This window comes from Hyperoodon ampullatus (assembly GCF_949752795.1).
Source record: "Hyperoodon ampullatus genome assembly, chromosome: 13".
Taxonomy (NCBI): Eukaryota; Metazoa; Chordata; class Mammalia; order Artiodactyla; family Ziphiidae; genus Hyperoodon; species Hyperoodon ampullatus.
In genome coordinates this window covers 25,361,713-25,378,268 of record NC_136926.1, presented here as the reverse complement: position 1 = coordinate 25,378,268, position 16,556 = coordinate 25,361,713, and the positions used below count along the sequence as shown (strand labels likewise).

General features: G+C 43.0%; 1 protein-coding gene across 1 annotated transcript in view; it reads right to left on the bottom strand.

Moving 5' to 3' along the window:
- Positions 1 to 2,441: 2,441 nt before the first annotated feature.
- SLC5A1 (solute carrier family 5 member 1) overlaps positions 2,442 to 16,556 on the bottom strand; it is a gene marked incomplete at both ends in the record, with an annotated part of 54,901 nt that continues 40,786 nt past the window's right edge. Inside the window, 5 exons of the mRNA XM_079717129.1 lie at positions 2,442 to 2,659; positions 5,844 to 5,949; positions 7,472 to 7,687; positions 12,188 to 12,356; positions 14,380 to 14,530. Coding sequence (XP_079573255.1) covers positions 2,442 to 2,659; positions 5,844 to 5,949; positions 7,472 to 7,687; positions 12,188 to 12,356; positions 14,380 to 14,530 — 860 coding nt within the window. The remainder of the gene's footprint in view (positions 2,660 to 5,843; positions 5,950 to 7,471; positions 7,688 to 12,187; positions 12,357 to 14,379; positions 14,531 to 16,556) is intronic.

Sequence of the window (16,556 nt, the reverse complement as noted above, 5' to 3'; positions counted from 1 at the left end):
ATTTTTTCACGTATACACCAATGTCTGACTCAGTTATATGGAAGTAAGAAATGCTCCCAGGTATGTCAAAGGCCCCAGGACCAACATCATTCTGCAGAGAAGGAGCTTTATCTTCTCATTTTGAGAGATTCCTTTTAAAATGGTCATCCATACTTAAAGAAGCTTTCTTCCTGGCAGGGCATGGTTTTTCAGTTCTAAAAACTAGCATTAATGAGCAATCACTCTGCACCATAACACACACCTTCCATCTGAGGAAAAGAATAGCTCTTTCCTGCATCCCTGAAATTATTCTAGTACAGTTTATCACTTACTGGGCCCTGGTTACCCAAGTGGTTCAGTCTGTTCTAATGGGACATTGTGCATTGAAGGTAGTTACTCACCTCATGTTTACTAGTGGTTTTCAAGTGGAAATCATCTCCAAACTTTGCTACTTGTTGTTAAATTGTTCAAGTTGTTAGATTCTATTCTCAACTGTCCTGGCTCCTGCTTCCTAATCCATATCTTGTACCAACAAATGCTCACCACAGACAAGGTCAGTATTTGTCTAGAATCTCTAGGAAACAGGAAATCAGGATGTTATGGTTTTTTAATGTTTTTATTTTTTACCAAAGTAATACATGTTAATGTACGGGACTAAATGCAGCTTAGTATTACATCTGCTTGGCATCTTTCATGTATGTATCGCTCATCCTCTTTTCAAAGTGACCTCGTCACACCCAGAGGAGGTAGGTAGATGCTATGAGCACCAAGGTCCCCATTTTTCAAAGAGAAAAATACAGAGTTGAGACAAAATAATTTACCACAATATACATAGTGAATCATTGACAAGGTCAGAAACAGAATCTAGGACGATCTAGATACTTTATGCTGCTCCATCCACTAGCTTTCAGTCCTCTCCCTTTATCCTCTCAAAGCTCAAAAATATCACAAACTCCCCACAAAACTGAGTACTCTGAGTAATACTAGCCATGTGAAATTCTCCACTTTTCCCTGTTCTCTGCCTAGCTTAAGGGGAATATGAGGGCACATCAAATATTTTCTTTTCGTTTCACAAGAAGCCATTCTTTACCTGTTGAACCATTTTTATACCCAAGGAACCACTCTCAGCTCTTTTCTAAGCTAGCCTGAAAACAGTCAATACTAACATCATGACTTCCACAGGATTATATTACAATATGATTAAGATTCCACAGGTGGAACTAAAAGAAATAAATTAATTAAATTTAATTTTAATTTAAAACATTTCTCCCTAGGAAACAGGTAAAACAAGAAATAAAAGTGTTGAGTGCTACCACCTGGAACAGAGACCACCCACCCCAAACTTGGTCAATGGGTGACCACCAATCAAGACACCTAAGAAAAGAAGAGCTGTGGTCACATGAACTCACAGGGAGAAGGATCTCTGGCTAAAAGTTTCAGTGTTTCAGGAGAGTGAGGCTGCTTTGAGATGACAGATGCCCCCCAAGAGGCATATGTGCTCTATTTTGTGACACTGAGTCAGTTGCTAAGCCTGTATGTCAATATCAGCACCATGAGGAAGAGGAGTCTCTGGAAAATGCACCCCAATTCACTATAGTCACCAGAGTGTGTACTCTGTGCAGCCATAGGGTTAACCAAAAATAAAGCAAGCGTTTATTAACAAATACCCACATCATTCATTCAGTCCATAAACATTACTGAGTGGCTAAGACAGTCCAGGCATAGGAAATGCTAAAATGAATGAAATCTCAACACAAAGAACTGACAATGGACACCTTTAAGAAAACCAGAAAATCCCCTTGACTCGGAATTATCTGCTTTCCCCGCTGGCCTGAGGCTGGAGCCTAGGTCCCTCCCTTTGGCGTTAGTACTGCCATGTCCAGGCCCCTCCTTCAAAGAGCAAACAACCAGGACAGGGACCCCATCAAGCTCGCATCCTCAGCTTCAACGTGTTCATCAGTTTATCAGATTGATCTTTCCTGTGCCAGGAAAACCTTGACAGGGATATCATGAGGAGGGGGGAAGTTATTTCTTTTAAAAAAAATGAAGGGGGAAGTTAGATAGGGAAAGTGGTAGGAGCCAGGGAGACGACAACTCTTAAAATAATATTCAAGGATCACAAACAATGTTGACGTGCTGAATCTACCTGAGACAAACTTGCATCAGACATTACAGGGCTTCTGTTTCTTAGTCTGCCTTTTCCTAGACGTCAGACTGAGTGGAATTTCCTTCTGCAGCTCCGATATGTACAGATGACTGTATCACACTGGCCTCAAATACATAAGTTAACACCAAAACAGCAATTTTTCTCTAGCTAGCCTGTAATTACAAATGTACACATTTATCAACTGGGCAAAATTTACAACTAGCTGGTGTCCCTTCAACACTGCAGAAGGGGATTAAAAGGAGACAGAATAAAGATCCCAGCCTTCACATGCACAGCCTGCAGCAGAAGGCAGGACTCAGGCAAAATACGCATGACAGAAGATGGCCACGGTCAGCAGGATAATGCCATTGATGTTCACTATCGTCCGCCACAAAGGCTTCTCCGAGGTGTCTGTCATCTTCAGCTTCATGGCTGCCTCCTCTTCCTTTGTCATTTTGGGGCCCTTCTGCTGGTCCAGACCACAAAACAGGTCATAGGCCCGCCTGAAGCATCCTTTTTTCTCCTCAGGAACTTCTGTGTCAGGGGAAAAGCATAAAAGGATTGTTGGATACAGAAGCAGGAGGCACCAGAAAAGGTTTCCAGGGGAGATGGCATTCCATGAAACATCTGCCATTTTGCAGACATTTCCCAGTTTTCTTGTTTGCAGGAATGAAAATGGTACAAATTTATGTTTGTATAAACATAATTATAAGATGATGTTAATAGATGGATTCTACATCCTTATGATCAGCTTGCCTAGGTTTTATCTCTGTTGGGCCCAATGTAAATACATTTTGATTTAGAACAGTCAGAATCAAACAGGAAATACTAGTTTATGAGAGAGAAATGTTAACAATTGGCTGGGGACTTTGACGTATGAAGAACATAGAAAACCCACCTCCCAAACACAGAAACTCATGTCTGTTTGCTACATCACTGAAAAGCAATGAGATTGGCATGACTCAGGAGTGCACTGGCTACACCTGGAAACTCCAAGGCTTCACAACAGATCCAGCCATGTGGTAAGGATTGGTCTGAATAGTCCCTGATACAAGGCAGCAGTGATCAACACTTCCAGGGCTTAAGATCTGACACTGCTGAGTCGAACCATTCAACTGACCTTGCCATTCAAAGTGGATGCCCACCAAGGGAACTAATTCTGTCCTCTGAGCCCAGGTGTGGCATTAGAGGTAGGCAGACCTGGGTTAGAATCTCAGGTTTGTGACTCACTAGATACAAAATCAAGCCCACTGTGTTTTCAGCACCATGGTCAGGGACCACTGCTCCCCACTCTCCCAGTTCTAAGAATCACAGACTTATGAATTGGAAAGAACCTCAGTGGTCAAGCACATACATGTGTCAGAACTGGAACCAAAACCCAGCTTTATGGCCTTTTTTTTTTTTTTTTTTTTGCTTTTTTGAATTTTATTTTTTTATACAGTAGGTTCTTATTAGTTATCCATTTTATACATATTAGTGTATATATGTCAATCCACTTTATGGCCTTCTTAATTCACCTCTCATATTCAAGTGTATGTAAAGTTGGACAAATAACACCTTCTTCATTAATAAGATTTCCTGAGAGAGTGCCCAGTGTGTAGTAGGGGTTAAGAAGTGTTAGTCCCCTTCCATTCCCTCTCTTTTCTCTCACACACATAAAAAAGATAGACAAGCCTCCTTGTACCCCTCCATTTCAGTAAACTCTACCAAAATAGGAGAATGGGGATGGAGTAGCAAGGAGTTGGGCTCACTAACCAGCCCAAGTGAGAAATGCCTGGTTATCTGGGTCAATAAAAAGTTGGGTGGCCTTGAGAAAGTCTTTATGTCTCCTTTTCCTCATGTGTAAAATTGGAAGACTTATACTTGCATTATATGCCTTATTAGTATGATGCAGTGCTAAAATGTATCACTAGACTAAAGTATGCATAATTAAAATATGTTATGATCATATCAATATCAGTCATGAGGACAATGGTGCTGGTGGTGATGATATGGGGATGATGCTGATGCAGCTGCAAGTTTCCTCGTGCTGCCATTTCTCAGAGAATGTTGAGGGTCACACCTATTGCCTGCAAAAGCCCTCAAGAGATCTTCATTTATTGAAGGGCAGGGTGTTCAGTCTGATTTCACCATGAGTTCATCAAGAAACAACAGAATTCAAGTGCTGCCAGGAACCTCAGAAGTCATTAAGCCAGTTCTCTAGTCAGTGTAGGAGTCTCCTCTATGGCATCCCTGTTAGATGCATACTTGCTGCCCACCCCTTTCCAGACAAACACAGTTAGAAAACTCTTCCTTAAGTATCAGTAATGACGGTGATAACTATAGCCAATTCTTATAGTGGAGGATTATCTTATTCAGTGTTTCCAACAGTGCTATGAAGTGTAGCCTATCATTTAGAATACTTTTGTGAGGAACTTGACCTTTAGAAAAATGGAATCTCTTGCCCAGGGTAGTAAGTAGGGAATTCAGGATTCAACCTCAGTTCTCCCCAAATCCAAATACCACACTGTTTCTGCACTATCCTGCCTCCATACTTCAAGTTAAATTGGAAGAGTTCTTTCCACCCATCTGTCTTAAGCCTTCCCTGTGGTGCAGAGCTAATCTCTTCTTCCACATTAAAACATTCAAAATATGCCTCATCCATGTTCCTTTCAAATCTGTGATATTCTCACTCAATGTGGAGACATCTTGCGGGGTGGGAGAAGTAGGGGGCATGTTCACACCTGCCTGCCCCAAAGAAGCAGGAAGGGGCAGCCTTTTTCAATACCATGGCCAGTTGCCTATGGCTCTAGGTTCCTTCCAGCACTTGCAGGGTCACATTTCAGAACTGAGAGGTCTTTAGATATCTCAGAGCAGACTACATCAGAGCTGGGACCATAGGCAAAGCCTCTCCCTTCCTGGGCCTCAATTTCCATGTCTGTAAAATGAGGTGATAAGACCAAACAATCTCTAGGGCCCTTTCCAGAGCTAGTTCTATGAGTTTCCTGATGGCCAGGTTCAGACCTTGTTCTGCAGCATCCATGCTCCCCTTCAGATGGAGTGATGAGACCTCCAGCCCAGTACCAGGTAAAACACATATGACCTTGTGCTACCATACCTCTGCACACCGCACATCACCACAACCATCCTCCATGTGTGCACCCCTCCCATCTAGGGAGGAAAAGCTGCAACACAGAAGTTGAGGAAAGCATTACTCCATGATCAGGATAAGTCTCTTGGCATTGCCTAAGCATTATCTTACTGGACTTCCAGGGAAATTTGATTTTTTAAATATGATGTGGTAAGCCGGTAAGACACAAGACCCTACAAGCCTCTATTCCATCCCCCTGATATCACTAGAACTGACCATAGCTTTGGTTCCAACTTCTTTCAGTTCACAGGCTATGTTGGAAGAGCCCTGAGCCTTCCCTTGTCCCTAGCCAAGCCCCAAACCAAGTCAGGGTGGCACGTATCTCACCCACGCTTACTCACTGAGCATTAAAAACCAGAGACTGAAGAGCTGGGACGATTTGGTATCCCCCTCCTCCCCTTGACCAGACCTTGAGTAAACTGCTCAAAACCCACTTATCCATCTCACCCCACACCCCACTCCTCACTCCCCTCTAGTAGAAAGATCTGAGCTTTGATGAGGCACTTAGTGGAGGCTTCAGTAAGGTGGTCTTGCTGTTGGAGGAGTAACTCTTTAGGGCTTGGGAATAGGCTCCGGGCCACAAATCACCTATTTCAATGGTCTCCTTTGGGATTTCTTGAATGTCCTCCTCTCCTGCATCCAGGTCAATACGCTCCTCTTTGCTGTTACGCAGGCTCCAGCACAGGCGGTAGAGCTGTGGAGAAAGCAGAACAGGTTAGCAGAAAGATCCAAACAGTGTCTTGGGCCAAGAAGTTGGGAGAACAAAGAGATGTACATCAAGAAAGGAAAAGGAATGTGGCTCTCAATACCATCAAGAACACAGATAACAGTTCCCATCCACAGCACTATCTCTAAATATGTTGGGAATGTGGATATAAATCTTACACACATGCACACCAGCCCCTATGCTATGTGCATATTCAGAGGCTAAGAGACTGCCTTGAACATAGAAATGTTTTGAATGAATGATCTCTTGTTACATATGATAAGTGAATTTGTTCCATTTAGCAGTTGTGCTGGGAAACAAGGCTAGACACCCATTTATCCAGACCAGCAGTGTAAGATCAGGTTTTTTGTACTATATTATGGGGGGAGAATTGTAGACTCATAAGCCATTTAGAACAGGGAACAGCTGGAGGTACAGTTTCTATTGACATAAAACCAGAAACTACTTTACTTCAAGAGGAAGCATGGAATTAAATGTGTTTGGGGCTACAATACTTTCAAAAACTGAGACATCAAGAAGCAATTAATACAACGTAAAGTGAGCCTGTGACAGATTTGGCCACTAACCATGATGGTAGTTCTGCTGCTATAAAAGCAATCTTTGTTTGACATTAAGGTTGGTCACAGTTTTGAAAATTTGGCAGTGAGACTGAAGGTCTCTCAGGGATTCCGTAAGCCCCTGTATTTGTGCACACACCAGAAAGGGATAAACAAAACCCTTTCTCTTTCTCTACAGACAAATGTGATCTTGGGTTAACTCTCTAGCTCTGTTTCTTGGAAAACTGAAAAGGACAGAATGTCAGCTGTGCTGGGTTATCAGACTATATTGCTTATGGTAAAAATGACCCATAATTAGTAATCTTCATCTGCATTGGAAGGGCTGCGAACATACCCTAAACCAAGGGTGACATCTAGAGCTAAAGAAGAGTACTTGTGATTTTTGAAGGCTTGAATCAATTAGACTTTGATAGTATTTGAAATTTCTTAAATTCTATGGGCAACTGTTTGGAGGCTTAATTGGGAAAAAATAAAGGGTAAATCATACTTCAGATTTCCCTCAACGTGGTGATTTTTATAACTAGGTAGGTCCCTTGCTGGGACCCCTGGAAGCTATGACCAGGAGACTGTTACAAGAAATATGTGTTGCTATTTGGGACATAAGCATCCAAGCCAGGGTGACCCCTGTGCCTGCCCATGTGATCTCATTCCCTTGTACCGAGCTGTCACTTGGGGAGCAGGATCCAGAGAATAGCCCCTGGAGTGAAATGAGGCCTGCTGTGAGGACTCCTGCTGAAGACACTCTCTTAACACTGCTCTACTGGGAAAGCGTGTTTTCTGTCCTGTATCCTTCTACCTGACACCAAAAGCAAGGATGGCCTATTTTAGTCATGTGAGTATGTGACGTCTGATTGAGCCAAAGGCAACCAGGATGGATGTTGCAGCATGAACATGAAACCAGGGCAGGACAGGTCTCCCAGATGGATACTCACATGCACATCTGGAATGGGCTTGGTGAAGAGGGAGACAGCCAGGATGATGATGAGAGAAATGACAAAGAGGATGATGGCAAAGTACAAGTAGTGCACACCACAGATAATTGTGGGACAGTTGCTGGGCTCCATGCAGCTCCCAGTTCCATAGGCAAACTCAGCAATCATACGGGACACGCCAATCACAAATCCAATGATCAGTCCCCAAAAGGCTCCCTGTGAAAGAAAAACCTGGGTTAAGAAACACTGTATACGGAAAACAGCTGCGCATTCACTGGGGGAGCAGAGGCAAAAGAATAACAGTGAGAGAAATGAGAGCTCCAGGCTGTCTAAAACAGAAACAGTGGAGTTCAGAATATGGCTAGGAATGTTACATCGGGCCTTCAGTGGCTGCGTTTACCACGTTTCAGTCATGTGATTTTACGTAAGTCATAAAACAAGGATTCACAAGATAATGGAGTAAAGTGTCTAATAACTGGTTAGAATAGCAACCCAAGGCCTTAATTCCCTTTAACTTTAAAAATAATTTGTATTTCTCTACCTGCAGCTACTTTTACCATCAGCCTCCAGATTTAGGCACATTCAGATGTACAGCAATTACTTGTGAAGTAATTTGTATTCCTTGAAGACATGGAAAAAGAAATTGGGTCTTTTGGGGACAGAGGAGAAAGGAATTTTCCATCACCCCCTTTTATAGATCCAAAGTCACTGTTTTTAATTTGAGAACATAAAATTATACAGTGTGTTTTTACATTAAATTTTGGGTTTACATATTAGAATTATGGAAAGCCTTTAAGAGACTAGTAACATTGGGGGACAATTTTTCAGGTTTTTTAAAAAATCCTTTCTTTCCTCCCTCCCTCCCTCTCTTCCTTCCTCCCTCCTTTCCTTCCTTTCTTCCTTCCTTCTTTCCTTCCTTTCAGTCAGTTCTCACCTAGAGGACAAGGTCTGAGTCTACAGGTCATATTTTAAGAGGACCAATGACAAAGCAGAGTGAGCACATAGAAGGGTGGCCAAAAGGAGCCTTCATGATTTTGTCAAGTGTTGGTTTGAACAGCTCCTTTGCTAGCCATCTGTACCCCCACACTGTATATTACAGGTGTGGTAAATTACCAGCTATTCTTTAAACGTGTCATGTATGTTCATGTCCTATCTCTTTGCACAGGTCATTCTCTCTACCTAGGAGGGCACAGGTTCATCCCTTCCTGGGAATCTTGTCCTAGCTGGAAGGTCTCCTCTCCTTCTGCCTAGACAGAACTGGGTGGGTGCATCCTCCTTGCTGTGGCTGCAGCACTGTGGACACACCTCCACACCAGCACCGACCACACTGCCATGTAATCATGCATTCGCTCCTATCTCCCCATCTGAACTGGGAGCTTGCCCAGAGAAGGAACCAGGATTCATTCCCTGTGTGTTGCTAATGCCTAGCCCTATGCTGGCATCTGGAAGTGTCTGCTGGATGAATAAGTGAATAAGGAAGAAGAAAAAAGATGTTCCATTTGTCCCTCATACACTTTTTCAGTAAAAAAATTATTTCTTAACTTTAGTTTGTGTGAATAGTATTGATAAAACTCGCTTAGGTTTTCCTTTTCTTTTGGCAATTAGTCTGCTCTTATTCCTTTAGTTTCTATTCTCAGGAGGCTCTTGAAAAATCTGGGAGACTTCCCTGGCGGTCCAGTGGGTAGGAATCCATGCTCCCAATGCAGGGGGCCTGGGTTTGATCCCTAGTGGGGGAACTAGATCCCACATGCATGCCGCAATTACAAGTTTGCATGCTGCAACGAAGATCCCGCGTGCTGCAACTAAGACGCAGCAACAGCCTAAATAAATTAATTAATTAAAGGTAAAAAAAAAAAAGTTAGTGTAGCTTAAAATTTATTTTTTAAAAAAAAGAAAAATCTGGGATCCTTTGAAATTTTCCTCAAGACTTGGTCACCCCTCAGCAAACAGAGTGCGAGACGAGTCCTGAGAATCACTTTGCAGTCTCTGTGTGCTACTCTGCAGAGACTCTGGGCCAGGGCTTCTCACCCTCAGCACTGTGACATTTGGGCTGGATAATTTTTTGTTGGGGGAAAGGGGGTAGGAGGGTGTCTTGTGCATTGTAGAATGTTGGTCTCTACCGACTAGATACCAGTAACATTCCCCAAATCATAACAATCAAAAGTGTTCCCAAATGGGAATTCCCTGGCCGTGCAGTGGTTAGGATTCCGTGCTCTCACTGCAGAGGGCCCTAGTTTGATCCCTGGTCGGGGAACTTTAAATATCCTACAAGCTGCACGGCGTGGCCAAGAAAAAAATGTTCCAAAATAATGAAATAAGGGCTTCCCTGGTAGCCCAGTGGTTAAGAATCTGCCTGTCAATGCAGGGGACACGGGTTCAAGCCCTGGTCCGGGAAGATCCCACATGCCACGGAGCAACTAAACCCGTGTGCCACAACTACTGAGCCTGCGCTCTAGAGCCTGCAAGCCACAACTACTGAAGCCCACGCACCTAGAGCCCATGCTCTGCAACAAGAGAAGCCACCGCAATGAGAAGCCTGTGCACCACAACAAAGAGTAGCCCCCACTTGCCGCAACTAGAGAAAACCCATGTGCAGCAATGAAGACCCAACACAGCCAAAAATAAATAAATAAAATAAATTAATTTTTAAAAAAATAATGAAATAAGAGAATGGTGCATTTATGATGTGAAAATTAGTCATCTCATTTCCTAATTAAAGAGATGAATTTAGTGCACCATTAAAAAAAATGTTCCCAATACAGTAGTTATTGGGTGTTTACATACCCAAAAAGCACTCCCTTTTATAACTTGGAATACTTCTGAAGTTAGTTGAAGAGTGGTTGTAAATAACTGCCAAATGAAGGAGAATAATGCTAACAAAATGTGTTTATTCCTTTTGGAGTGTCATAGACATGGACATAAAGATATATAGCTATATCTCCTACCAAGGAAACCAAAATAGTAGAATAAACTGAACCTTTCCTTAAGGAATTTTGAAATGTAGGTAATAATCTGGATTTGGGGTATCAAAGCAATTTCTGTTTGACCAAAATTTTAAAATATGAAATATAATTTAAAAATTTTCACAGATACGAAAGAAAAATGTTCCAAGACATCACCAAATATCCCCTGGGAAAGGGAAAAATTACCCCCAGTTGAGAACCATGACAATCTATTCCAATTCTTAGCCTTACTTTTTTTTAATATATTTATCTATTTGGCTGCGCTGGGTCTTAGTTGTGGCACGTGGGATCTAGTTCACTGACCAGGGATCGAACCTGGGCCCCCTGCATTGGGAGCTTGGAGTCTTAACCGCTGGACCACCAGGGAAGTCCCTAGCCTTACTTTTTTTTTTTTTTTTTTTTTTTTGCGGTACGCAGGCCTCTCACTGTTGTGGCCTCTCCTGTTGCGGCAGGCTCCGGACGCGCAGGCTCAGCGGCCATGGCTCACGGGCCCAGCCGCTCCGCGGCATGTGGGATCTTCCCAGACTGGGGCACGAACCCGTGTCCCCTGCATTGGCAGGCGGACTCTCAACCACTGCGCCACCAGGGAAGCCCCCCTAGCCTTACTTTTTGAAAGCTCTGGTCCATTGCTGAACTGAGTCTGCTCGTGGCCCACTGCAATACCCGGCTGGGCTTCTAGCCACACTTTCCTTACCTGAATTTTAGAAATCTCCCAGTGAACCAGTTTCTGTCAATCCCTATTGAAACGTATTCCAAGATGTGTGCCAATTTCCCTAACTTGCCAAGATCACTTGCAGGTTTAATTCTGATCTCTCAAGGCCACTTATCCATGCACCCAGTTTTGTGTCCCCAGCAAATCTGGACTATGTTCCTAATGGCAAATGGCAAGGGAAGAGAGACACGTGTTGTGATTCACACACCTCAACTCTGGGTCACTGCAGTGAAGTGTTTCCCTGATGTATATCTGTCTCTGTCCTATTGAGAGAAAGGGGTTGTCTAACCAAAAATATATCATTGTTTATATTGTTTCAGACAGTCAGCTACATAGTCAACACCCCTACCCCTTCCCAATCCTTCCCAGGCATAGAGATGGTTGGATACAGAGACACTGAGCAACATCCCAGTCAGAAGCCTTATCCAAAGGCATCCTTTTCATGGTGCTTCAAAATCTGCAATGCTGCCCCACTGATGGCCCAAATTCTTCAGCCTGGCTTTCAAAGGGACCATGCCTAGTCTAACCTTAACCTGCCTTTCCAGCTGAGTCTTCCATTATCCACACACACAAACTCTCTCAACAGGTGAGATTCCTGACAGTCCCTCATCCCTATCCTGCTTGAGTATCACTACTGGGTCCTTCACTGGGCCCTGAAAAGTGCTGGCTGGAAAATCTAGCTCACTGCCGAACCAAGGAGGTAGCCTGTGCTAGAACTTCCTCTGGAGCTGCTCACCCAGGGGCTACAAACTTCCCAGGGAGTGCCATGCATTTGGGTCAAAATCACCAAGAGTGGATGGAAAACATACAGCATTAGTTGGGCATTAATTTGGAACCTGCAGCAAAGAGAAGAGGGGAGTCCGAGAGAATGTGAACCCAGGAGAGTCCCATGGTCCCTGGAGGCTTTTCCATATAAACCCTCAACAGCACATTCATTCCTGCTTAAGATCTCTGGGAAGTAGAATCCCTCCCAGAGAATATACAAATCCAGGTGGGAATTTCTGTTCCAGAATGATTTTTCTAGACATGTATGATACCTACCTGCTCATTGACTCTCTTGCAGAAAATAGCAAGCAGGAAGACAGCTGCAATGGGTGGTCCCAAGTAACTGGTGATGGACTGGATGTAATCAAAGAGCTGCCCACTTTGTGCTGACTGCACAATGGGGACCCAGGCAATGCTGATGCCAATCAGCACCAGCATGAACAACCTGAAATCAAAGCCCCCACAATAGGGTGTCAATAAATGCCTCCACATGAATAAATATATATTACTGTATATGTATATATATGTGTGTGTGTGTGTGTGTGTGTGTGTGTGTATAACTAGCAAATATAGATGTACACATAAAGATAGATAGATAGATATAAAGTTTTATATGACCACAACAAGGAAAAATAATTAGCAAATTCACTGAGACTCTTTTCTTCTGTATTCTGCTTCTTCAGGGAAATCTTCTTCGCCTGTAAGTAAAATGCACTTGATTTTCAATAGTAAAGTAGACCCAGTAACCACCAGGAAAGAATCCCACTTTGAGAGGCAGTGGAGTCTAGGAACAGAGGTATGGACCTTGGAGCCAGCTCTCCTTTTGTTTTTCTTTGGCCACGCCACGTGGCTTGCGGATCTTAGTTCCCCAACCATGGATTGAACCTGCGCCCTTGGCAGCGAGAACACAGAGTCCTAACCACTGGACCACCAGGAAATTCCCTAGCTTTCCTCCTTTTGAGTTTCACTTCAAGTCCTGAACAGATTGAAGGGTTCCTTATAACCTCTGGATTTAAATAGAAGGAAGGCCGTGATTCTCTTATCTCTCTTACCTGAATTTAAGGCAAGAGTCTTAAGCTAACCTTTTCAGAGCAGTGTTTTCACCACATATTTCTCCCTCTAAAATGCCCTTCCCACTGCCACCCATTTACCCAACTCCTATCCACCATTTTGGATGCAGCTCCCCCAGGAGCCTTCATCAGCTACTGCATGGTGCACTCATCTCTTCCCTTCTCTGAGCCCTTGATTGCTCTTACAGGTGCCACAGCAAAGTTTGGAATTGTTTCATGTAACTGTAAGTTCACCTAGGACAGGGACAAACCCCTGGGCAGCAGTCATTGGATGCACAAAAAAAATGTGAGCCCCAACATAATCTCAGGGCCAAGAGGTCTAGCCCTTAGCAAAGCAACAAAATGGTTTTCTTCCCATGTTGCATCTTGAGCCTTATAAATAGCAGAAAAACACCAGTAAACTTCTTTCTAAGGAAAACCCAGTCAGGGTAACCATGCTGCTTCCGGTGAAGCAGAGTGGTGGACTCTGGCCCATTGGTCAGACCTCCCCTGGGTGCCAGGTGTCTCATCTCCTGAAAGTGGCCTGCCATTTTCCTTTCCTTCCTTTGCCCTAATCTTGCTCATGAGATTTATGAGGTGGCAGCATTCCCTGGGAACCTTTCCCTTGACAGACATCCCAGGGACTTTTTCCACCTCCCCTGAGGAGGTTGGCCTGCCTTAGCCCCATGGAGAGACACAGCAGAGCTTCCGCTAACCCTCTATCCAGAGCATCTGCTCCATGATAATCGTGATAATGGGCACACCTGACCCACGGACCAATGCTTACTGCATTCAGTATCCTGTTGCGTCCATTACAAGTGTGCACATAGCCTGGTATTTTAGACTTTACAAAGCATGTTCACAAGTGTAATATCACCAAACCCTCACAATGGTCCTGAAAAATGTTACAGCAAAGGGTCAAGGTATTGGAGGCACCTGGGCCTAAAAGAAGTCCAGTGAGGAGAGCTGCAATCCTAGTTAAACTAGGATTCAAAAGACAAGGTTTCAAGAAAGTGAAAAGACAGCCCATAGAATGGGAGAAAATATTTGCATATATCTAATAAGGGTCTATTATACAGTGAGGAGAGCTGCAGTGTGGAGGGCTGAGAAAGAAAGTGTGGGACAGTATAAAGGGCCTTAGACAAGGACTCAGTTGGCCATGGGTTCCAGTCCTGCCTCTGCTTCCTGATTTGGGCAGGACAAGCCTCATTTTGTTTATTGATAAACTGAGGTTAGAGTAAATGATCTCTGATGTCATTTCCTGCTTCAGAGGGACATTGTTTGATGATCCAATTTAAAGTTAAATGCCACTGAGGTTACTCCCATTCTACCCAGCATGCACCAGTCTTCCCCAGCTTGAGGGAAACTCTCTGATCATTCAAGCTTTCTATGGTGCATGACAGGGGGAGCTGAACTTACCTTCCTGCAATCATGAGCTCTTTCTCAGATGCTCTCTTCCGGATCTTGGTGTAGATGTCCATAGTGAAGAGGGTGCTGGCGCTGTTGAAGATGGAGGTCAGAGAGCTCATGAGAGAGGCCAACATGACTGACAGCATCAGGCCTCGAAGTCCTGAAAGAAAAGGAGGTTCTGAGTGGTACATGGAGAACCTCAGCTCTTTTGTGCTTGGAAAGTGTGAAGACTTGGAAAGTTTTTTGCCTTCTTACACCACACCATATTCTCTGATTTATCTCTCCAGAAAGATTAGAACTTTTAAGGAATGGACAGTAGCTTAAAAATACATTGTAAGCCCACAGCAGTCAACAAAGAGCTAGGGACAAAATACACATGAGGTAAATGCTTTGCAGTTGGGTGATCGATGGTGGTGGTGGTGATGGTGGTGGTGGTGATGGTGGTGTGTGTGTGTGTGTGTGTGTGTGTGTGTGTGTATGTGTTTCCATCTGAGCGGACTTTTACAAGGTCTCTCACCCAAAAGATTAATGATAATGAAGAAATAGTTAAACTAGGATTCAAAAAACAAGGTTTCAAGAAAGTGAAAAGACAGCCCATAGAATGGGAGAAAATATTTGCATATATCTAATAAGGGTCTATTATACAGAATATATTAAAAATTCCTACAACTCTATAATAAAAAGACAAATAACCTAATTTAAAATGGGCAAAGGACCTACATAGACACTTTTCCAAAGAAGATAAAGTGGCTAATAATCACATGAAAAGTTGTTAAGCATCAGGGAAATTCAAATCAAAATCACAATAAAATACTTCTTTGCACCCCCTGGAGGGGCTATAATTTTTAAAAAGACAGATAATAACAAGCATGGGTAATGATGTGGAGGAATAGGAACCCTCATACATTGCTGGCAGTAATGTAAAATGGTACCACCACTGTGGTAAATATTTACTCAAATAGTTAAACATAGAGTTAACATATGACCCATCAATTCCACTCTTAGGCATCTACCCAAGAGAAATAAAAACATAGGTTTGTACAAAAACCTGTACATGGGTGTTCATAACAGTATTATTTATAATATCCAAAAAGTAGAAACAACACAGGGTCCATCAACTGATAAATGGATAAACAAAATGTGGTATATCCATCCAGTGGAATATCATTTTTAAAAAAGGAATGAAATACTAGTACATGCCTACAACATGGATGAACCTTGAAAACATTATGCTAAGTGAAAGAAGCCAGACACCAAAGGACAAATATTGTATGATTCCATTTGTATGAAATGTCCAGACTAAGCAAATCCATAGAGACAAAAAGTGGACTCGTGGTTGCCTAGGGCTGGGGGGTGCCTAGGATGAAACATAGAGTGATTGCTAACGGGTACAGGATTTCTTTAGGGTGTGACGAAAATTGTCTAAAATTGACTGTGGTGATAGTTTCACATCTCTGTGAAATACTAACCAAGGAGAGCACGAGGTTGTCCCTACTGAGGCTAGGAGGCCAGGCCATGCTGAGGGCCCACTATTGAGAGTACAATCCCAGAAGTAAAGGTAACCTTAGGGGTCACCTAGGCCTACCACCCATCTGATACACAAATCCTTTCCACAACTTTTCTTCTGCCTAAACTCTCCAGCAACAGGAGTCTGCTCCCTCTTGGACAGTCCTAACTAGGCAGATATCTGCCTGTTGACAGCCTCAGACAGAGTCCTTACGCCACCCACCAGAAGCGGTATTACTCTTCATCCACTTTTCCATATTTCACATATTCAAAGACAACTCATATTCTCTTGAACTCTCTCTTCTCCAAGCTAAACATCTTCAGTTTCTTGTACTATCCCTGTATAATAGAACTTGACATATATCTCTACTAAACTTCAGCTTGTTAGCTTTGCGTCAATATTCCTGCTTCTTGAGATCTTTTTGGAACATGATTCTATCATCTTCTAGGTATTGTATCTGTAAATAATTTTATAGCTGTGTTTTCATCTACAGCCTCACAAGAAGAAAAATAAAGGTTGACTATTCTGATTATTTTGTCATTTGTTGGGACTTTTTTAATGGTCCCACTTGAGTGTCTATCATGTAGACTACAGACTATTGGAGCTATAGTAGGAGTTATAAAGACCATCTCATCCAACTGTCTCATTTTTCAGTTAATAAAACAAAGGTCCATTTCAA